This window comes from Arthroderma uncinatum (genome assembly GCF_011692745.1).
Source record: "Arthroderma uncinatum strain CBS 119779 chromosome Unknown scaffold2, whole genome shotgun sequence".
Classification (NCBI taxonomy): domain Eukaryota; kingdom Fungi; phylum Ascomycota; class Eurotiomycetes; order Onygenales; family Arthrodermataceae; genus Arthroderma; species Arthroderma uncinatum.
Genome location: NW_022983864.1, coordinates 1,353,504 through 1,375,777, shown reverse-complemented (window position 1 = coordinate 1,375,777; position 22,274 = coordinate 1,353,504). Strand labels below are relative to the sequence as shown.

At 49.0% G+C, this 22,274-nt stretch overlaps 8 protein-coding genes across 8 annotated transcripts; 5 read left to right on the top strand and 3 right to left on the bottom strand.

The window, feature by feature from the left end:
* Positions 1-379: 379 nt before the first annotated feature.
* On the bottom strand, positions 380-2,889 carry GIQ15_02359 (pre-mRNA splicing factor cef-1; the record flags this gene model as incomplete). Its single annotated transcript, XM_033549776.1, has 3 exons — positions 380-2,360; positions 2,417-2,794; positions 2,864-2,889. The coding sequence occupies 3 exons, from the start codon at positions 2,887-2,889 to the stop codon at positions 380-382; spliced, it is 2,385 nt and encodes a 794-aa protein (XP_033406937.1).
* A 278-nt stretch (positions 2,890-3,167) lies between these two features.
* GIQ15_02358 (uncharacterized protein) lies at positions 3,168-4,561 on the top strand (the record flags this gene model as incomplete). Its single annotated transcript, XM_033549775.1, has 3 exons — positions 3,168-3,301; positions 3,361-4,287; positions 4,345-4,561. The coding sequence occupies 3 exons, from the start codon at positions 3,168-3,170 to the stop codon at positions 4,559-4,561; spliced, it is 1,278 nt and encodes a 425-aa protein (XP_033406936.1).
* A 306-nt stretch (positions 4,562-4,867) lies between these two features.
* GIQ15_02357 (RNA exonuclease 4) lies at positions 4,868-5,860 on the top strand (the record flags this gene model as incomplete). The annotated part of the gene is made up of 2 exons (XM_033549774.1): positions 4,868-5,208; positions 5,263-5,860. The coding sequence occupies 2 exons, from the start codon at positions 4,868-4,870 to the stop codon at positions 5,858-5,860; spliced, it is 939 nt and encodes a 312-aa protein (XP_033406935.1).
* A 394-nt stretch (positions 5,861-6,254) lies between these two features.
* GIQ15_02356 (uncharacterized protein) lies at positions 6,255-6,678 on the top strand (the record flags this gene model as incomplete). The annotated part of the gene is made up of 2 exons (XM_033549773.1): positions 6,255-6,504; positions 6,554-6,678. 2 exons carry the CDS (start codon positions 6,255-6,257, stop codon positions 6,676-6,678), a joined length of 375 nt encoding a protein of 124 aa, XP_033406934.1.
* Positions 6,679-7,536: 858 nt separating this feature from the next.
* Positions 7,537-8,294, top strand: GIQ15_02355 (RNA exonuclease 4; the record flags this gene model as incomplete). Its single annotated transcript, XM_033549772.1, has 4 exons — positions 7,537-7,783; positions 7,847-7,924; positions 7,980-8,191; positions 8,250-8,294. 4 exons carry the CDS (start codon positions 7,537-7,539, stop codon positions 8,292-8,294), a joined length of 582 nt encoding a protein of 193 aa, XP_033406933.1.
* Positions 8,295-8,452: 158 nt separating this feature from the next.
* On the bottom strand, positions 8,453-10,699 carry GIQ15_02354 (alkaline phosphatase 4; the record flags this gene model as incomplete). Its single annotated transcript, XM_033549771.1, has 2 exons — positions 8,453-10,319; positions 10,383-10,699. 2 exons carry the CDS (start codon positions 10,697-10,699, stop codon positions 8,453-8,455), a joined length of 2,184 nt encoding a protein of 727 aa, XP_033406932.1.
* An 899-nt stretch (positions 10,700-11,598) lies between these two features.
* Positions 11,599-13,629, top strand: GIQ15_02353 (uncharacterized protein; the record flags this gene model as incomplete). The annotated part of the gene is made up of 4 exons (XM_033549770.1): positions 11,599-11,665; positions 11,722-12,579; positions 12,826-12,873; positions 12,929-13,629. 4 exons carry the CDS (start codon positions 11,599-11,601, stop codon positions 13,627-13,629), a joined length of 1,674 nt encoding a protein of 557 aa, XP_033406931.1.
* A 1,812-nt stretch (positions 13,630-15,441) lies between these two features.
* On the bottom strand, positions 15,442-16,858 carry GIQ15_02352 (uncharacterized protein; the record flags this gene model as incomplete). The annotated part of the gene is made up of 3 exons (XM_033549769.1): positions 15,442-16,393; positions 16,481-16,695; positions 16,748-16,858. 3 exons carry the CDS (start codon positions 16,856-16,858, stop codon positions 15,442-15,444), a joined length of 1,278 nt encoding a protein of 425 aa, XP_033406930.1.
* Between the last annotated feature and the right edge of the window lie 5,416 nt (positions 16,859-22,274).

Below are 22,274 nucleotides of genomic sequence, written 5' to 3'. Positions count from 1 at the left end.
CTCCGGAGCGATAGAAAAGTTGGATTTTTGATGGAAGTCGCGTGGTTACGGGGATATCGATGGATGTTGTGGTTGAGATGCGACTTTTCGCGAGGTTGCGAAAAACTCCTTTTTCTCCCCCTTGGTTCCCGTTCCATGTTTTGGAAGTGAAGATGGCGGCGCAGCCAATAACCACGCGCTAGCAAATATATTGGCACGCACGACGATGAAGTATCAGAAATAATAAAAACAACCACTCGAGAAGGGCAAAGAACAGTTAAATATTTGAATAGTTATCCCCTAGATACAATAGGAACGCCTTGCAGTGCTGGGTAAGTAAAAATACACAAAAAAAAGTAGCTGCCAAATAGGAGGCGATAGAGCTGAAAAAGGAACCCCCTTAATGCCATCCATTCATCCCGCTACTCAGAGAGTCCAGTTCATCCTTCCTTGCCCTGTACAGTTCCTGTGCCTCGCGTTCTCGTCTGGTGACGAAGGTGACCTCGTCTCGGATGCTCTCAAGGCGCAGACTGATAGCTGCATCCTCTGCAATCTGCAAGGTGCGGAATGAGTCTAGCTCGATTGTAGCTTTGTTAAGGGCCTCGCTGGCTTGTATGATCTTGTTTCGCAGTGTCTTTGCTCGGGCTTGATACCCGCCAAAGTGTAGGGCGACTTTCTTCTCCAGCTTGTTGCCCTGCTCAGCGGCCTGCAGCAGGCTAGCTTGGACAGTATCAAATGCACGGGACATTTCTTGCTGTTGTTGCTGGAACCGCTTATCCTCCTCGTCGTCGTCATAGAGGGAGAGTCCAGGCAAAGCAGAAGCGGACTCATGGATGGTTGACCATGACGAGCTGAAGCCTTCAATCCATTGCTGCTGGGTGTCAAGCTTACCCGCTTCTGCTATGATTTCTTCCCTTGCTTTCGCTAGAAGATCATCATCTAGGAATTCTAGTTTCGGTGCCTTTCCTTCAACCTTAGAGCCTGGCAACGGGAACTTTCGAGCATCGTTGGCAATGAGTCTAGCCATCTCACGGGCGATGAGTCTACGGCTGGGATCGTCGACCTTATCAGCCTCCTCCATCAGGTGCTTAATGTTGACTGAGGTCGGGCGAGGGAAGCCTTCCCTATAAACCCTCGTCTGTCGTTTGAATTCCACTTCCGCTGCCTTCTCAGCCGCAAGCCTGTTTCTCATATCACGCTCTGAAGCGTCTTCTTCCGAGATTTCAGTAGAGGCTGCCGGCACAGGCTTCTCAGATGGCATTTCCTCCAGCTCCCATTCAGTCTCCTTTGGCTTGGGTAAGCTAGAAAGCTGAGATTTTAGGCTGCGTCGGGCGAAGCTTTCTCGCATTTTAATCTCCTTGGGCGTACTGCCAACAAGCTGATAAGGATCGCCGGTTTCTGGGTTAATCATGAGGTTATCCCTGGGTGTTCGTAATGGTGTTGCACCCGGCCCACGCATATGAGTCGCGCCGGTTGCATTGCCCATTCCTTGTCGGAACGGTGTGGCCATGGGGTTTGGAGTGACCATCTGGTGTTGACGAGGCGCTATACCCTCAAATCCAGTTGAACCACCCCCTTCTTGTAGAGGAGTGTTTTCGCCGCCAAGGAGAGACGACTGAGTTTCTGTCAAGGCCCTAATATTCCGGATTTCGTTCGCGATACGATCCTCTTCCGGCGGTGCTCTGGGAGTTCGGATTGGTGTGTTCCCAACAATATTCGAATAGTTACCGACAAGTCCTCGAGTCCCTTCGCTCCCATCTTCACCGGCCATTCGACTCGCACGCTCTCCAGCCATCCCCATCTTAACGATCTCTTCTAGTTCAGTTTCCCCGACTTGAGGGCTTGGGAGAACAAGTGCGCGCCGTTTGCTGCTCTGCTCTGCCTCACGGATTCGCTGCATCTGACCTGCTTTGGCGGCGGCCGCAAAGGCAGAAGAGGGGCCATTCTTTTCATTCTTCCTCCGCTTCCTCTCATCGTCTTCATCTGGTTCACCCTTTCGCTTACTTGCGAGCTGCAGTTTTCGGGGGTCGAAGCTAGCACGCTGCCGTTCATTTTTCGATTGTTCATCAAGAGTATCGTAAAAGCCAGGGACCGGCGCCTTTTCAAACGGAATATCTGCATTATAATCCATCTGGCCTGGCTTACGGGTAACAACCTTGACGTTGATTCCGGCATTTTTAAGTTCCCTTCGTTTTTGTAGGACTGCGAGTCGACGCGATTCCTCGAGCTGACGTTCTCTTGCTTTGCGCTTCGCTTTCTTACCCTGAGTGTTGGCCAGACGCGCTCGTGCTTCGCTAAGCATTTCCTTTTCATCCTCGTCAAGGTCGATGGTATCAGGGCGCGCAGGCTTGGATTCGGGATCGGGGTCTAGTTCTCCTGGTCTATAAGGATACTGTCAGTAAAAGTCGGCAAGAGGTTATCGCATATCTTAACTTACCGTAGTCTCCTAACGTCGTCTGCACTGGGAGCAGCAGCCTCGCCGCCAGCAGGTCCACCAAGGCCAAGTTCATCTGACTCCCGCGCCTCAGCTTCATCCAAGAGCTTTTGATATCTTTCCAAACACTGCGTAGCTGTTCGTCCAACAATAGGCGCAATAGTTCGCCATTGCGTGGGCATCAATTTAGCCAAATGAAGCAGTTTTTCGTCCTCCTCCTTGGACCACTCGATCTTTCGAATAGCTGGATCCAGCCATTCTGACCATCTAGCTTTGCACTGTTTTGGTGTTTTGCGCGCAAGAAGCGAGGAAACTCGAGCCCATTGGTTCAGCCCATACTTGGAGACCGCAACCTTGACGATTTCGTCCTCGATATTTGTCCTAGGGGAAGATTTAAAATGTCAGCAGGCTGTAATCCAAAGCAACGCGTAAGTAAATGTTATAACATACCAAACACCGCCTTTTACGACCGGCATATTGACGGGTGCCTCAGCCTCGAACCCGTTGTGTGATTATACCGCGTGTCGTGCTGGAACTCCTGCTGGAATTTCGTTCTAGCTGGCGCCCTTGGACTATTGATGGGCTTGGGAAACATGAAGTTGAAATTTAGCGCATGTTAGCGCCAAGCGCGATAACCAAATGCGCAAAACTTAAATTTTCCTCAAGAAGAAAAATGCACCGCACGATAACAAAAGACACACAAGTTGACGGTCAATACTGAAAATCGATATTCTACAGATCTATCACTAGCAGAATGTCGGCCTCAGTAGGAGCGCCGCAGCAGCATAAGCAGCCTTCACGAAAGGGCAAGAAGGCGTGGAGGAAAAATGTCGATGTGACGGAACTGCAAGAGGGGCTTGAACAGGTTCGAGAGGAAGTAATCAAAGGGTACGTTAGGTTCTGCTATAACTTGATGGTTGAATGTTGAAACTAAATTTACTTTGCAGAGGAGTGTTGGCCGAGAAACCATCCGAAGAACTGTTCATAATCGATCCTACAGGCGATGAAGAAGTCCAGAAGAAAGTCCTGAAAAACTCCAAACCTCTACGAGCCGACGAAATTCTCGCTCAGCGCTCAGCTATAAGCGCGGTTGACAGCCGGAAACGGCCGTCCTCGAAAATTACAGATGGGATCATTGAGCCTAAAACTAAAAGAAATCGAAGTGACTGGGTAACGAGGGAGGAATGGCTACGTTTGAAGAAAGTGGCGCAAGAAGCAAAACTCGACGAAACGGCGATACAACCTAGCGTAGCTCACGATCCATGGGCTGTCGATAGCAAGCATGAGAAGGAGTTCACCTTTTTGGAAAAGAAAAAGCCAGTCAATGCTCCCAAGACCATGTCTCAAGCCCCAATTTCACTAGCAGCAAACGGCAAAGCGATACCGTCTGTGATGAAGCCCAAGGCCGGGATAAGCTACAACCCCTCATTCCAGGAATGGGACGATTTGTTGACGAAAGAGGGAGAGAAGGAGATTGAAGCCGAGAAGATAAGATTAGAGGAACAGAAACGAGAGGCGGAGCGGATTGCGCGTATCGAGGCAGCAGAGGGCGACGATGGCCAGGTCAAATCTGACGACGAGAGTGCGTGGGAAGGATTCGAGAGTGAATACGAGAATGAGTCGCTGAAGAAGAAACGGCCCGAGAGGAAAACTAAGGCCCAGAGGAATAAGATCCTTAGGAGGAAAGAAGCGGAGAGAAAGGCGAAAGCAGAGGCTAAGATGAAGATGCGGGAACAGCAGGCTGCCCAAGCTAAACTTATCACGAAACAGATTGAAGAGAAGGAGAAATCGAAATTGGCCGTGGCGAAGGACGAAGAGTCTGAGGAGGATGAAGAGCCTGCTCTTCGCAAACGGCCATTTGCCGGCAGAACTCCGTGAGTACCTTTTTTTTTAACAAGTTTACCATATTCCTACTAACAGACATCGTATAGTGTACCGGCCAAACCGTTAGAGTTGGTTCTACCAGATGAGCTTAAGGATTCGCTCTTGCTCCTCAAGCCAGAGGGTAATTTACTAGGCGACCGGTACAGGAGTCTGATGGTGCAGGGTAAACTCGAGGCCCGGAATCCAATCTTACAGTCGAAGAAGGCGAAGAGGAAAGCTACAGAAAAATGGACGTACAAGGACTTCAAAGTGCCATCTGTTTGAGATGGCCGGCTTTATCTTCAAAATTAATATCGCGGAGTATACGGAGTATATATAGGGAGTTCTGCTTTCGTTGTAGATATGAGAAATGATTCAACTTTTTGTCTCTTTTTTTTGACACTTTTTTAACAAAACGCGGCCTTATTTCCACGGGCTTACTAAGTTGTTAGTCAGCTTATGTAATCACTGGTTTGTTTGCGCTGTTTGCACTTTGCGATAACAACTTTGAAAGATCAAAAAAATAATTCTTCGAAGCACAAGACGATTCGCAGTTGGATATTCTCTCCCAAGGGCGGCTATTGCGATAGAATGGGAATGGAGCGAAAGGAACTTTCGAGCAATTGGAGAAAGCTTCAACAGTCTCTCAAGCCCAGTAGCTCATCGCCTAGCAAGGATTCAGCTGCGAAAAAACGGACATCTACTGGTGGCTCGGCAGCATACAATGACAGCGTGAAGAGGAGGAGAGTCTTCTCGTCGTCGAAAAGTTCGACCGCTGTTGATAATAGCTCACTCCGCGGACCGGCGTTTAAACGGCGGAGAACTATGTCCACGGCTACAGATGTAGCAGATAATACAGAGACTACGCCGGTAGCATCTTCAAGGCAGACAGCTTCTGACAAGGACCTAGTGAATATAGGGCTATCACCCGAGTAAGCGCAGTCCTATTATCCCAATAAAAACTGACCTCTAACGGAACTATACAGGATCGAAGTGGGAAAATATGTTGCGATCGATTGCGAGATGGTAGGCGTAGGACCAAACCCCGATAAGGACTCAGCCCTCGCCCGCGTCAGTATCGTGAACTACAATGGTGATCAGGTCTACGACTCCTATGTCCGGCCCAAAGAAATGGTCACCGACTGGCGCTCGCATGTAAGCGGAATTCTCCCTAAACACATGGTCGAGGCGCGCTCGCTAGAGACCGTTCAGCGAGACGTAGCGAAGTTGCTTGACGACCGGATCTTGGTCGGACATGCGGTGCGGAACGATCTCGATGCGCTACTGCTCAGCCATTCGAAACGCGATATCAGGGATACCAGTCGACATCCACCGTATCGAAAGTTTGCGGGTGGAGGGTCGCCGAAACTGAAGGTATTAGCTTCAGAGCTTCTAGGGTTAGAAATACAGGGTAGTGCACACTCGAGTGTTGAAGATGCCAGAGCGACGATGATGCTTTTCCGTAGGGACAAGGATGGGTTTGAGAGGGAGCATTTAAAGAAGTGGCCTGCTCGGACGGTGCCGGCGTCTGATGGGACTGGCGAGCAAAAGAAGAAAAAGAAACCAAAGAAGAAAAAGAAGTGATCTACCAGATGTAGGTGTTAGAGTCGGATACCCCGTTGCGTTGCTTCATAGCGTATGTTTCTATAATCATGGTCGAATGCATATTACATTATTGATATCCAATATCATTTCGTATGTACTACTCCTAGACCTCACCAAATTCCCCGATCCGGTGTAGCGTTCTAGATCGAGTATCGCCGCTTTAACTACCAACCGTAAATTCCTCTAGGTATGGTAGTCACGCTCTCGCATTAATATTCTCCCGACAACCCGAGGCGTCTGAGACGAAATATAAATGAGGTTATTATCTCTCTCGCTTTCTTATCTGCTTCAAAGTAGAGAGCACCAGTTAAAGCAAATAAACAACTCCTATATCACTGCTACACCCTTCAAGGCGCGTTTATCATACTTGGCCATGCCCAAAACCACCCCTCCCTTACCGGCGGAGTCGGCTGGCGATGAGAAAGTAGTGTCGCCTTCTACGAGCTCCAACAGCCCTGACACGACTACAGCCTCCAACACCACTGATACGACTAGCTCAAAACCTCGTCCAAAGGTAGACCGCGACTACTTGAAGACGCTAGATAGCCAGGCGCTGGGTGCTTATTTTAGAGCCATGTCTGAGGAAGAAATGGAAGAGCTTTTTAGAACGTCTAGCATGCCGCGTAAGTTACCTCTCATTACCTTAAAGATTTTAACTAATTATTTCTGTAGCTTACAAAGGTCCTTCTATACCATACGATGACTACGCTGATATTGCCTATGAGCAGGGGAAGCCGCTCCCAACCCCAGATTTCAGCTCAGATACCACTATATCCTATCCACCTCATTTACCGTAGTGTTCTTTCCTTCCACTATACCCTACCCGACCGCTCCTTTCATCTACCATACCTCTTGCTTTTATCTACCATGTCTCGACCTCCGTCTGCCATACCTCTTGTCAGTACCCTATTTTCTTTGCCATAAGTGTCTTGAGTATCAACTTTCTCAACCGCATAAGTAATCTCTCCTACTTTCCCTCCACCCTCCCAGTCGCATGCTCGGTTTGTCTCCTGTTTCTATATACATCTGCCCTCCCAGTCCATTTGCTAACGCATGTATTCCTTGCACCAAGTAAGAATTATAGAGCAGCCAAACTCTACTTACAGAAATGCTTAGGCCGGGTCAATTTACGCGTCCTTCTTTATGATGGAATTTTTGCTCGAAATATCACACCAAAAATGGGCTGATTTTTTAGTCAATCCACATATCGACTACACGCATGCGAAGCAAGAGCTGGAGAAGCGATTACCTTCGGACAGTAAATATCTCAACCAGATACTCTAAATTCGACCTCCGTACAACCTTATGGTTAATGAGAAGGACGGCAACAATCCCTGTCGCCCATCCCTGAATGATCTTGATCTCGCCATGTGGTCGTATCGAGAGGAACGTAGCGGAGGAGATCTCTCCGGATGCTAAATAAGCGATAACTTTGTAAAAATACGAGTTTTGGCAGCATGTAAGCTAGTCTATAGTCCGCCGTAGATAGAAACGCGACGCGTCAAATTCAATTTAAGCCATCACCTTCAACCTCACCTCACAACAACTTGACGAAGAAAAAAAAACCCCCTGATATCCTGCTAGCCTATACATATACCCACACAGACAGAGATAAATCAAGTTCATCAGGTCAGAGCCCAGTACTAGCCAGAATAATGCTTGCACTACGACCAGCAGCTGCCAAAGCGAGCTCTCTACAACCGCAGAAAGAGGCACAGGCACAGGCACAGGCACAAGCACAAGAAGAGAAACCATCACACTCGCAATCACAGATAAACAACTCTCACACACCCGCCGCGACCGTGACGACTAATATCTTACCCTGCCGAATCCACCACGACGGACCAGTGAATGTCTCGTCGAGGCATTGGAATCCGGTATCTGACACAACTACAGATGGAGGTATATATGCACGCATGCAGCTACATCTTTATAATTAATCAGTAATGCTGACACCATCATTAGAATCAAACACATCGACGGCATATTTCCGTGGTCGAAAGCTGCGTGGTCGTTCCATGCCTCTTCCAGACGGGTATCAGGGTATATTCGCCTATCCTCATCAAATCTATATGTAAATGCATCTAACGACGATTAGGAGTGGTTGTGACTAAACCACCACAATGCGAGAATTCCACCCGTCGCCGAGTAGGTGATGACGACGAAGAAGAGGAAGAAGAGGAACCGATATCCCAGCTTGAAACGGTTGGAACGTTCTCTACGCTTACGGTATGGGAACATGAGAAGCTTCCTGCCGATGAGGACGTCTATGTTCGATCTATGGGGGAGTGGATATCATTCGCACATGCGGTGAGTTACAGCCTTTTATGAAGCATGAGCTGAGCTGAGCTGAGCTGACGGATCTTAGATGCATGGCGACGACGAAGGCAAAGCAGGCCTAATTAAGAACTAAATCAAAGAAGTTACGAAATCACATATTTTGAGTATCCAATATTCCATAATGATATTGATAAAATATCTAGCTCGACATATTACATATATACACGCATTTCCATTGCGGACATTAAATTTACTATTTTAAACCGAAAACGTGAAGGCGATGGTGAACGTTTACCATCTGGTCTTGCTCAAACCGAGACACTGAGCCATACGGAAGAAGATATCAACAGAGTTATAGACACCGCCGAAGTCTTCCTGGCATGGTCCCATGGCGAACACAGGAACGTCAGTGAGCGAGTGAACGCCCGAGGCTTCGTCAGGAGCAATGGTGCCGTTGACGATGAAACCGGTGACGGCGTCCTTGTAGTTGACGTAGTAGTCCTTGGAGCCCTTGGCGGAAGTAACAGGCTTTCGTGGACCGTCCTTGTGGACTTGGTAGTTCTCACGAATGTCGGGGTGAGCGGCGAGGCCGGCGTGGAGGGTGTAGCGAGGGTCCCATTGGGCGGGGAAGTGGACGCCTTCGGAGTACTTGAGGGAGCCCTGGGTTTGGACGGTGTACTGGGATAGACCGGAGTTGAAGTAGGTGCCGATGGCGTTGCGCTTCTCACGGTCACCCTTCTGCTCAGCGAGGTACTTGGTGTCGACGGATCCGGTGACATCGAAGCCGTGTCCGTGGTCAGCGGTGACGAGGATGAGGGTGTCGTCCAATTCACCTAGGGCACGAAGCTTAGCAATGGTGGCACGGACGGTGTCGTCGAGCTCGAGGAGTTCACCGAGAGCACGGTCATAATCCAAGGAGTGCATTTGCTTGTCAATGCTGGCGGCTTCAGACATGAGGAAGAAACCCTTGCCACGGCTCTCGCGGTGGTTGCGGTTGCGGGTGTGGAGGATGTCGATGGCCTTGAGGGTCATCTCCTTGAGGCCGGGTTGGTCGTCGGCGTCCTTGTCAGAGCCATCGGGGTAGTTCTTCTGCTGCTTGAGGTTATCCTTGTAGACGTTACGGTCGAGCCACTTGGCCATGACGCTGGTGGAGAAGACACCGAGAGCACGGTCGTTGTTGGAAGCCTGTGCAAGGGCGGTGGCGTTCCAGGACAGAGAGTATCCCTTCTTCTGGAACATCTCGTAGTAGTTCTGTTTCTTATTTCCGTCGCTGGGCAGGAAATCCTCGGCACCACCGCCGAAGAGAACGTCGGGACCGTCCCACTGGGTCCAGTTAGAGAGACCGTGGTAGTAGGTGTCGATGACGTGAGCGGCCTCACCACGGTCACTGGTGTGAGCAGTCAGGGCAGCTGGGGTAGCGTCAGACAAATGGGCGGTGGAGACGATACCGACACCAGCACCGGGGTTGACACGGCGGAAGATCTCGGCGATAGTCTCGAACTTGGGGTCGTCAAAGGGAGACTTGGAGGAGTCTCGGTAGACGTTCAATGCGTTGACAGTGGACTTGTGGCCGGTGTAGAGGGCGGTGGCAGAGTTGGCAGAGTCGGTGATGAAGGAATCCATGGAATGGGTCATCTGGTGACCGAGGACGGGGAACTGGTCCATCTGCATCGTGGTCTGGTACTTGCCGTTGATGGAGTGATGGGCCATCAGACGGGCGGCAGTGATCATGTTGGTGGTCATGCCATCACCGATGAAGAGGACGACATTCTTAGCACGACGGCGGGTGCGCAGCTCCTTGACCTCCCAGGTAGCGGTGGTCTTCTTGCCATTGTAGTAGGTCAGGACGGCCTCGTAGGTACCGGGGCGGTCGAGGCTGACGCGACGGAAGGCCTTGGAGGCGACGTTGACGAGGGAGGGCTTCTTTGCGTCTTTGGCAAAGAGATCCTCGTACCAGGAGAACTGCCACTTCTCGAGCTTCGGCTCCTCGACCTTAAAGAACTTGGTCGCTGGCTCGGCGGAGTGGGCGCCTCGTCTCTTGTGCTCGATGGTGAAGGTGAACTTCTCATCTGGCTCTCCGGTGCGAGCCTCGGATCCATTGACCGGCTGGTGCACCTCGAGACGGATGTCGAAGAACTGTCCAGACAGGAACTCGGCTCTATACGCTGGTTAGTTCTATCATCCCGGTGGTCAATGGTCAATTGGCTCAGGCTGGACGTACTTGTCTGGGGGGAAGATGCATCCAAGCTCGGGACAGCCACCCAGACGCTGGAAGGTCTGGGCGAGAGCTGTCGAGGCGAAGGCGGCGGCGGCGAGGACGGAGTACTTCATCTTGCCCGGAATGCTTGACTTGGAGGAGGAGAAAGAAAGGGAAAAGAGGACGGGGGAGGATGGTCTTAATATACGGACCTGGCCACGGATCAACAACGCCCGTCCGTCCCATGCCTCTCTTCTTCTTCGATTGACCTCGACCTCGACCTCAACCTTGGCCCACTCCCCACGTTGGTCCAGGGTTGTGCGTCGCGCATCCACGCGCATCCATGTCCGTAGCTATCGCGAGTTATCAGGTCGACTGCCACAACGTGCAACCTGCCACGGTCCGCTCGGAGGATTCCGTATACTCCGTAGCTTCGTTCGTGCCAATTGGACTACTGGTCAGGAAGTACGGAGGATGGAGTACTCCATATCTTGGTTGCCTCCCATCGCCGCTGGCCTTGCTACCTTTCTCCCCCCCTGGTCCGCAATCTCCGAGGCATGAGCAGGGAAGTTAGGGAAGTTGCATCTCTTTTACTCCGTTCTTAACACGAGAAGATGGGATGAAAAAGGGTAAAAAAAAGGGAAGGAAGTAAAAGGTTAGAGCCAGTCAGGAGATCACGGGAAGGCACGTGCTGCACGTGTAAGTAGGTCAAGCCTTGCCAAGCATCGCCAAGGAACCGCTTATACTTATGTCATCCCGGTCTAATAATAGAATATAAGCTTATATAATATAGCCCAAAGAGGAAGTCGACAAGTAGGGCGACAAGGGAGACGAAAAGGGCAGAACGAGAGAAGGAGAGAAGAGCGAAGAGCCCAGAAAAAAGACTCCGCAGAGGAGGCGGAGGAGCGCCTTGGGGATGCCTTGCTCCAATACGAAGCGTTAAACGTTGGATGCTCCATCGCGACCATGTGGCCGGTCCTCGGGTACATCTCTTGGTTTTCGAACCTACTTGTTTCCTGTCCAATGATGCAGCATGCGGCGATGCTGGATGGAGCTCTGCTGCGTGTCTTGAGTTCACCTTTTTGCTTTCATCTGGAAACATCCTCGACTTTGAGGCCATCACGATTCATGCCGCATATAACTGATTATGTAATGGTTACATAATACCACCACCGAGCAAGCATCAACTGCACAGCCATGGCGATGTCGAGACGATAACCACTTGATGTGCATAGACAGGATGGACGAGCAAGCAGATAGCGCCAGCCTGGTCCCACGGTTCGTTCTGGACCGGCTGCTGAACCAGGGTATGGCATCCAACATCTACATGCAATGCACGTCTTTGACAACTAAACATCGCTAGACCAGAATGACCGCCGCATCTCACTCCTCGGCTCAATCGACAGCCAACCAGCTCTCCTGCTCCTCGAGCGCGCCGCCTTCGCCGTCGATCAGCCTTCTCTAGCCTCAATCTGCTCCTCTCTCACGCACATCTCCCACCTCAGCGCAAACGACATCTACCATTGGGCCCTGGCCTGCTCTCCTTCCTCGCCTTCCTCGCCGGACCTGAAGCTCACCCTCATCTACCCGTGCACGCCCCAGCATGTTGCCAAATACTCTGTCCAGCCCGTACGCATGGTCACAGAGACACCAGCCATCTACCAGCAGCATGTCCGCCCATACATGTCCGGTAAGCGTGAAGCCGGCCGTCTGAACTGGGTCTACAACATCATCGAAGGCCGCAAGGAGCAGGAGGATGTACTCTTCCGCCACGAAGACGAGGAGGAAGGGTTCTTGCTACTCCCGGACTTGAACTGGGATCGTAAGACGATGGGGACTCTACGGCTACTAAGCCTAGTCCAGCGGAGGGATATCTGGAGTCTGCGAGATCTACGGAAGAAACACGTTCCATGGCTCAAACAGATGCGTGAAAGCATACTCGATAGCGTGGTGAAGGTCTATCCGTCCATGGAGCGGGATCAGATCAAGCTGTATGTTCACTATCAGCCAACATACTACCATTTTCACATCCATGTAGTCAATGTCATGCTCGACGCGGGCAATACGCAGGCTACCGGCAAGGCGTTTGGGCTGGAGAACCTCATCTCGCAACTTGAGACCATTGCGGGGGATGAGGAGGCGGGGATGGCAGATATGGATCTCACGTATTACCTGGGAGAGGCCAGTGAGCTGTGGGTGAACGTATTCGCCCCATTGAAGGGTAATAATTAGATAGAACGATAAAAATCATGATAGACGATATCTAACGATTGTTACGATGCTCTTTTTTGCTATGAATATTGCAGGTTTGCCGTGTTTGCACTATGACGCAGTTTCTCCCACCCACCACTTCTAGCCTAGGCATCAGCGCCAAACACACGACACAGCATCAACATCAGCATCAACGTCAGGAATTGAAGATATTACATTCAACAAGATACTAGAATACAAATAATCAACATGGCAGACAACAACCCCGACTGTCCACGCAATGCGAAGGCGTTTGTGCCTCTCGGTTAGTTCATCCCATCCAGCCCCTCATGTACAACCCGCTAACCAGACCGCTATAGAAAATAACCCCGAGGTCATGTCACATCTAATCCACCAACTCGGCCTTCCATCCTCTCTCGGTTTTGCAGACGTCTTCAGCATCTCCGACCCAGACCTTCTAGCTTTCATCCCTCGCCCCTCACACGCCCTCCTTCTCGTCTTCCCGGTCTCACAGACCTATGAAAAGTCCCGAGTTGCCGAAGACGCTGATATCCAACCATACACTTCCTCTGGACCCCAGGAGCCAGTAACATGGTTCAAACAGACGATCCGCAACGCGTGTGGTCTCATCGGCCTACTTCACGCCGTATGCAACGGTGCATCAAAGCGCGAGATCACGCCAGGCTCCGATTTAGCAAAATTACTAGCTGACGCTATCCCGTTAGCTCCTCAGGAGAGGGCAGACTTGCTATATTCTAGCTCTGCGCTGGAGAGTGCGCATGCCGATGCTGCTAAGAAGGGGGACTCGACTGCGCCTGATGCCGAAGAGAATGTTGATTTGCATTTCGTGTGCTTTGTCAAGGGTGATGATGGAAAGTTGTATGAGCTTGACGGGAGGAGAAAGGGGCCATTGTGCCGAGGAGAGTTGGGTGAGGATGAGGATATGTTGAGTGAGAAGGCGTTGGATAAGGGGGTTAGGAGGTTTTTGAAAACGGAGGAGGCTGCTGGGCAGGGTGACTTGAGATTCAGTCTTGTTAGTCTCGGGCCCGTGTTTGACTGATGGGATTGATGTACGATGTAGATCAGGTTAATAGAACAGCAAATCATCCATTTATTACTTTTTGTCATTATGATACATTTTTATCCAAGTAATCTCTAGTTGCCCACCATCCATCCCAATTAAACCTCGCTGCCTCATCACCTACTGCCCACCACCCTGTCGTGAGGCTGCGTGCAAACACCTCTAATGCCGAATATTCCTTGCTATCAAAGAATACCTGCCCAACTAGCTCTCTCAGCCCTGGCTTCCGCGAATGCACATCTGGAACTCCAGCAATAATCCTCCTCCTGACATTATCTACTTGCCCAGCCATCCTTCCCACTATCAACACCTCATACGGCTTCCTCCACACCCCATCAAGCGGCGTAACCGCTTCTCCAGCCACAGTCGTTTTAACCCATATCCATTCTTCAATAATACTAATGCCAGCCGCCTGAAAAGCATTCTTCACTGCCAGTCTTGCCTTTCCAGAGTTCGTGACCCAAATACCGACCACGCCGGTAGATATAAGGAATTTCCGTATTATATTTCTCATCAGTAACTCTAAATCGTCGAACAATAACGTTTTTGTGGCGTAATGTTTCGACCGTCTGACGGAACGGTTTGGCCAGGGTGGGTCGGCAAGTATGAAGTTGAATTTCTGGCTGGATGGGATGAGTGGTAATGCGCTGGAAAGGGATAACATAGAAGGCTGGATGTGTGTTAATATAAAGGCTGATTCTGGAGGGACCAGTAGGGATGTTTGTCTCTGTGTTGGGGGTTCTGCATTCGCTGTGGTAGCATCTGCAATTTCAAAGAACCGGACTACCGCTTTTTGGGAGCTCTGATTTCTCACGAGGGTATTGTGAATATCTTTAACTGATTGAAAACGGTTCAATCCCGGAGAGAGAATAGTGGGAGGTGGTAGTGGTCCGGATATGGCTTTCATGGTGCCATATTCTTCATGTTTCCCAGTACCCGCTGGTAGAATTGACTCAGGATCTGGTCCTTGCTCAGGCGTTAAATCTGGTTCATCAAGTCGTGATCGCTTCCTAGACGGTAAAGCGGTATCTGACCCATCGTCCAAAGGCATCGTACACCTGTGGTAACACCATTCTCCACGATAACCATCCCTCAGCGTCTTCATCCCATCTTCAACGACTCCAAGTAATTCTTCATGATACTCGCGCTCACTGGCCGGAACATGTTTTAGAACCTTCGCCCTTCCAGCCTCTGTTTTTGGCTCTGGAGACGGCCCACTGTATGGGCTCCTGATAGCTTCTGAGGAGTATATAAGTGGTGTTTTAGACGGGGTATCATTGGTGCTAGCACTGGGTAGCTGTTGTGCCAGGCTCAGGGAGAGCGGAATGTCTATTATGAACACATCCCGAACAGAATCTTGGTATAATATCGATGATCTGGGCAACATGGATGGGCCATTTCTTGATTTATTAAGACACAGGCTCATCTCACAGATATACCTGCGGTGTTGATGGCGGTTGACGTCGAGATGGTAGGAGAAGTGTGAGACACTTGGCAGCCACGACTTCAACCTGGCTGCGTCTGCAATTTTCACTTCCTCGCATAACGCACAGTGAATTGCAAAATGATATCACGCCGATCATATACTACTGTATGCTTAGCTTTATCACTACAACCGAGGATGTTCTATCTTCTGGTCCGCACGCTTGAGTCGTGGGCTAGCATGTTTCTCCAACCAGACATAGCGTCATGATGATACCACATAGCATGACTGGTTAAACGAAGAAGCATGATACGAAAATGGAGTGCATACTAAAGACATATACTAGGCTAAATATGAAGTCTAGATAACTAGGAGAGTTTCGTCGAGCAATCTGACTCGGAGAGAGCCTCCTCGACACGGTCCCAAACTGTCCTTCTCAAAGTGGCAGAGATCCAATAATTCCCGTTTGCATCCTTACCGAAAAACAAACAGTTTGGTGAAATAATGTGGGAGATTTCACCGGGAAGGAAGTTTTGACAATAGTATGGTCTGACGGGGGAATTTGGCTTTGAAGGCTGATCTTTTCTTGCACCAGAGAAGTCCAAGCTATACAGGTTCACTTTTCCCTGGCTTGCACTTAGAAGTGCCTCCGTTGACAAATCTCCCAGCCATGCCGGTAACCCGAGTATCGACTTTGCAGCCAGAGCTTCCTGAGCTTCAATTTGTTCTCTCGTGTTGTCCTGCTGTATAGTCCGCCGGATTCGATAAGCCGTATATCCGAGTGGCTCATCGAGCAGTTCCTTTCGAGTCACCAACGTCTGCAGGAAACCGATGGCATTCGATAGGTAAACGGAATCTGAAGGCAGCAGATCCTTTGATAGCGGACCTCTCCGTGAAGCAGTCGTGATAAGATTGATCTTGTGATTTCGATTTCGGGGCGTACATGAGAATACTATTCGGGCCCACCAGGCGAAAAGAATATCGTTCTCGCTGACAAAAGAGGTTTTCGCATTTGGGACCTTGCCAATGTCTTTCAAGGCTTCTTTCCGTAACGATGCGATCAGAGAAGACGGAACGCAGACAACTCGGTTTATGCGTTGGTATAACAAAAACCTCGGCAGTCTCAAAGAGACACCCACCAGCTTCTGCCACTTCGATAACCGTTGATCTAGGCACCTGTATGGCTCAGTTGGGTTTTGGCCAAGGGTTGCCAAAGGGTTGGTATCAGCTCCGTAGGGCACTGGAACCTTGGCCTCCGGGTCTTGAAGCAGCAGGGTCCACGCATGAAGGAGAGATTTCATCCCCATACCATCACAAAAACTATGGGGTGTGGATATAGAGATTATTGTGGCATCATTGAAAACTCCAACGTGGAGTGCCATCTGTGGTATATCTACACCCACATACCCCCAGGCCGTTTTAGGAGCCTTTTGGTCATATGCCAGGGAGACGAATGCCTCCGAATGGGCAACAACAAAAGGATATTCGGCAGGTCCTATGTCAGATATGTGAGACGCAATTGGGTGATCCTTTATGTCTATGCCGTACAGCTCCTGTGAGAACCTAATGGCGGGCTGACTGGACGTAAACTCGCTTGGGATATGATATTCTAACCGCCCATTCTAATTGTAATGTTAGCCTCCAGCATCACGACAAAATCTTTGACTGTTATACCCAGCGGCGTTTTAACCGAGCACCAATCTTTTGCCAGCCCTCCCTCTCTGCTAACATGCACAATGTGCTTCGTAATTTCTCAGGGTCCAGAACATCGTCAAAGACCATCATACGATGTGCCGATGTCGTTTGTATGAGGAGGCCACCATCATGAGAGTTGAGCGGCACTACTTTTGGTCTTTGGATGGACATTTTAGACCTGCACGGGGTAGTTGACGATTGGCTTGAGTGCAAATCTGCAATTGGTATGGCCTTTGAAGGCGATTCTTGTGTATGAGCTACCACGGCGTGGACAGCGGAAAAGGAGAAAGGTAGAGAAGGGGACGCTTGGTTTAAATGCATTAAGGTATTTGTGGCCATGGTTAAATAGTGGTATATGTTTTGTTGTCACTCGATTTTGCTCCGAAAGTCATATATTTGATATGCCAGGGTTTCACGTTCGAGGCTACCCTGGTTTGAAAGCGACATGATAATGCAGAGCGACTTTATTTTGCGCCAAAAGAAAATCTCCTGCATGCAAGCGTCGATCATATATCAGCCATACCCTTTGCGTCAATACGAGCTATGTAGGTTTGATGCCGGTACTAGCTATTGCTGCGGGTAACGTGGCAAGATGTAAATTGTGGTCGGAAATATCAATCATGACCAAGCTAGTCGACTGTACCTGGACAGACGGTGTAGCCCATCGTTTGTCCTAAACCACGGCTCGGGGAACGGCCAAGCCTCACGATATTTGATATTCCATGAGTGCCCGAAGGAAAACCGATTAATGGTACCCTTTTTATGATTCATGATTACAATGGTGCAACATACATATGGTAAAAGTTGTATACTCCCACTCCTTCATCAGATAAGGACCCACAATACAATTAACACTATGTGATATGTGCAGACTTAGCACCACATATAGTCATGTTAGCTCCTAGTATTTCCTTTTTTCAGCCCTCTATCTAAATAAAGGGTCCCTTCCGTGCTCTACTGGCGGCTTACCCCAGGCATTGGCTATTTACCTCGATCCAGCATTTGGAAAAAATCACATATCACTTTCATATATCACCTTACCAGCCATGTCAGAATACCCTCATGACACCATCAAGCAATACTACGAGAATCGTTATGTCTTCTTTACAGGGGCAACCGGAATGATGGGCACTGCCTATTTGAGTAGGCTTGTGCTAGAAACCCCAGTCGCCTGTGTATTTGCCGTTGTAAGGGGGGGAGAAAGGTATGGCATTTTCTCTTTCTAACTACTAGCTAATTATGCTAAATCGGTTGAATAGTCGGTTTTGGGAGGTATGGGCTAGGCATCTCCCATCGGATATGCTTGAGAAACTTCGGCTCTCGGGGAAGTTGCGCATTTGGGATGGCGACATCACTCTCCCTGAGTGTGGTCTCACTGCGGATCAATTGGCACTACTCCGCAAGAATGTTTCCATATTCATACACGCCGCTTCCACAATCAATTTAAAAATGCCGTTGCCAGCTATCTCCAAAGAAGTCATTTACCCATCGTTAGCTATTGCGAGAATTGCACTTGGTTGTACGAATTTGGTCAAGTTCGTGTACGTTTCGACGGCGTACGCTGGTGCATTCCTTCAAAAGACAAGCAACGGGGGATATAGTGGATCTGACGCCGTGATAAAGGAGGAAATAAGATGCATTCGCAGTGGTCAAATATCTCCATCGATAGAGTTATCTGATCTAAAGACGTATGGATCAACCCCGGAGTACGATTTTGCTCGACATCCCTTTCCGTATAGCTACGTAAAGCATTTGACGGAACGTCTTCTCTTGGAGCTTTTTGAGGAGGCCCAACTCAGCCAGATGCTGCTCATTTTTCGACCTTCCTGCGTCGGCCCTGCAGAGTCCAAGCCCTATCCGTTTTACGAGATTCCCGGATCATCTCCTGTGACAACCTGCCTAGTCACCTTGATTGTTAGCCCTCCAATAGTTCCAATGAAATTTTCATCACATCTGCCGGACCCAATGAAATCTACCGTTGACGAAGTACCTGTCGACGTGGTGGTCAATCGTTTAATGGCACATATTGCGTTCGAATCCAGCGGCTGCATTCATGCTGTTATGGGAATCAGAGGTCGGCGCTATTGCGCAGACTTATTTCTAACAGCTATGCGACTCCGAAGACTTTGGTGGTTTACCCCTAACGTTTCTTTTACCAACGAGCACTGGAGCTCGGACAAGTTGTGCATTCCAGCGAAGTTATTTGTGGTCCTAGGCTGCTCATTCGCCTTTGAAGATACCAAGGCGGAGCTCCTATGGGATAAGATGAATGAACCAGAGCGATCAACCTGGCCTTTATGGCCATGTAAGAATCTCTCGGTGGAGGAAACCGTAGCTGGTCGCGAGAACTCTTTTGCGACCCTGGCTGAAGTGGCAATTGCTAAGGTATACAGGTTACCGCCATCATTGAAGTGGCTGTTCTATAGATTTAATAAAATTTGAAGGTCAGTTTCGTATATAGGAGAGGATACCTTCCAAAGGAGATATTATGTTAATAATTTGCACCGCTCATATGAATTATGTAGCCCATAACTCTTGAATCAGAGTCTTGATTCAGGATTCATATGGATATGAAACAGGCGCGACGTCGTTAAACAGAGCGGGTCTTGGCATATCCACTTTTCTTTACCGGCCCGGCGGATCATCTCCATAGCCTTAAATTTAGGACAAGCCTCAAAACCTAAAATCATATCCTGGTGGTCCAAATAGATAGGGAGAGTCAGTTAACCACAGCAGTGTACGGAGTACTCCGTGCTCTGTGGGTCTACAGGCTCATAAGACAGAGTAGGATATCAATGCAAGCATATTGAGTGTTAACCAGTGGCCTTAGTCTGAGGTAACACGAGGTAAGCGATATCCAACTTGTTCGATTATTGGGACACGATATCCTCGAACTTTGGTAATATCAGATATGCATTTCACAAACGATACCACCATGAAACCCAGGAATGATGTTTGCCAATCCATTTACACCTGCCTTGATTTTTGTGGGAAAAAAGCAGTTGTTAAGTTCCACGCCACATCTGTTTATCTAGAGCTGTGACAGTAGCTTAGAACCTGGCTACATATAATTTTCTTTTTTCAATATTTAATCTCATATATCTTTTTACTTTCTGGCAATTTGTAACCTTTCCAAATTCAGCGATATTATCTTCTTTTATCAGTATAGTGTCTCGTCATCCTCCTCATCTAAATATCTAGTATTGATCAGTGGTGTTCTCCCAGAACAAAAAGTTATGGGACAACTTGCGGATAAAGAGTCTTCTAAAATCAATAATACGTCCTTTCCAGAGCCACTTGAGAGCAGCCAATCCAGTCTTGCGGGCCCTCCAACCTCCAAGCTCAAGGCCGTCAGAGTGACTCCGCTGCGATTTTGGTTACTCGGAATTGGGTATGCATTTTGGATGCATTATCATTAAATTGATAGCTAATAAGAATAATCTGACAGACTCTATATCGGTTTATTCATGGCCGTGATGGACTCGTTGGTAGTGGCGTCCAGTCTTCACACAATTGCTCTCAATTTCAGAGTGTTTGTGTCCGTTAACTGGGTCGCACTTGCGTATACCCTGGCCGATTGCAGCTGTCGTGTGGTTTATGCACGTATATCCGACATTATTGGTCGACGAAATGCATGGATTGCCGCAACTGTTGTGTTTTGTATATTCTCCCTGGCCTGTGGTTTTTCCCAGAGCTTGTGGCAGCTGGTCGCCTTTCGAGCTCTTCAGGGAATTGGCGGTGCAGGTACGATTAGTACCATCTGATAGTATTTGAACTCCTCATCTTTATTGAACCCAAATCTGATGTTAGCATTGTAGGTTTCTACTCCCTGGCACTAATTATATTGCCAGAGGTCTGTCCCGATGACCACCTCGGATATGCAAGTGGACTGGCTGGAATAATTATCGTCGTTGCTAGTATAGTAGGGCCCATCCTCGGCGGCGTTGTGACACAGTATATATCGTGGAGATGGATATTCTGGATTAAGTATATACATTGACATGGATTCTTGTCTCGAACTTGACTAACAATTTTAGTGGCCCAATATGTGTTGTGTCGCTGGCATTTTCTCTTATCTTTTGGCCAAAGGAAAAGGACATCGTACATATTGCCCGTCGGTCGTGGAAATCATTTGATTTCCTTGGATCCATACTCATTCTCGCGGCCAGTATCCTCGTCGTGTTCGCATTTCAAAATGTTGGAGTTGCTGCAGACTCTATATGGGGCAGCGCTGTCTTCATTGTCCCTCTGGCTATTGGCTTTGCATGCTGGTTTGCCCTCATCATCTGGCAATACGTGGTAGAGTATCAGGCTTTTGGATATCATGTTTCGCCCGTGTTCCCCCTCTCCTTATTTAAAAACAGATTTTATGCGTCCGCAGTCGCGTCCTCGCTTTTCCTAGGCTTCCCACTCTTCGTGTTGATATTCTCAGTTCCTCTGAGGGGCCAGCTGGTGAGCAACAAGAGCGTATTAGGCGCATCAACCATGTTGATACCGATGTTAGGGCCATCCGCGATGGGCTGTGTCCTCTCTGCTGCATTGAATGCGAGAAAAAATTATACTTTCGAATGTATGCTTATAGGGGCATCCATGTCAACTATAGGATGCGGTTTACTCACGACAATTTCTGATTCAAGAGACGATAAGAAGCTACTCGGATACCTCGCGTTGGCAGGCCTCGGAACTGGACTCTCACTGGCCTCATCCACAGGGCTAACAGCTGTCGAGATCCCGCCTCGGAATTATGGTATGTTTAGTATCATCTAGCAGCTCTTCCCGTTGCAGGAAACTGTTGACAGTGTATACAGCGCCCGCCCAGGGCATTATCACTCAAGTTAGAGTGCTTGGAGGAAGTCTCGGTCTCGCTGCGTCATCTGTTCTTTTGCATAACGAAGTAATCAGGTTAATTGGTGGGCCTATACCCCCGAACCTCTCAGGCCTAATAAACGGCGAGTCACAGCTTCCAAGTGGGCTGAAGACTCTGTTACGAAATGCATGTTCGCAAGCTTTCCGTCATAGCATGATCGCATCAACTGCTTTTTCAGGGGCAGCGGTCCTCTTGACGCTCATAGGATTCCAGAGGGATCACAAGAATTCCAAGCAGCAACGTCTAGATTTAGTTCGAGCGGATGCAGAGGCATGTGCCGACGATACGAAGAATGGCGGTGCTGATTAGCTACAGTCAAGAGATATGAGGCAGTCCTATGAAGGAGGGGGTTATCGGACTACGTATGTGTACCTGTTAACATTTGAGGCCGTTGAATAGTTATGCTGACGCCAACTTTAACCAAAATCTAGAAAAAGCACAAGTACTAAAGCTACAATGTTACATATATAAGATCGAGTAGAAAAGCCATATCCTTCCCATTGAGAAAACACACACAATCGCCTATCTTAAAAACATATCTCCTCGTACATACAATTCGCCCCTTTCCCTTTCTTGATAGGCACCTAAACACATGAAGCTTGAAATTTGACTCGGCCCCAACAAAGAACAAAAACAGGC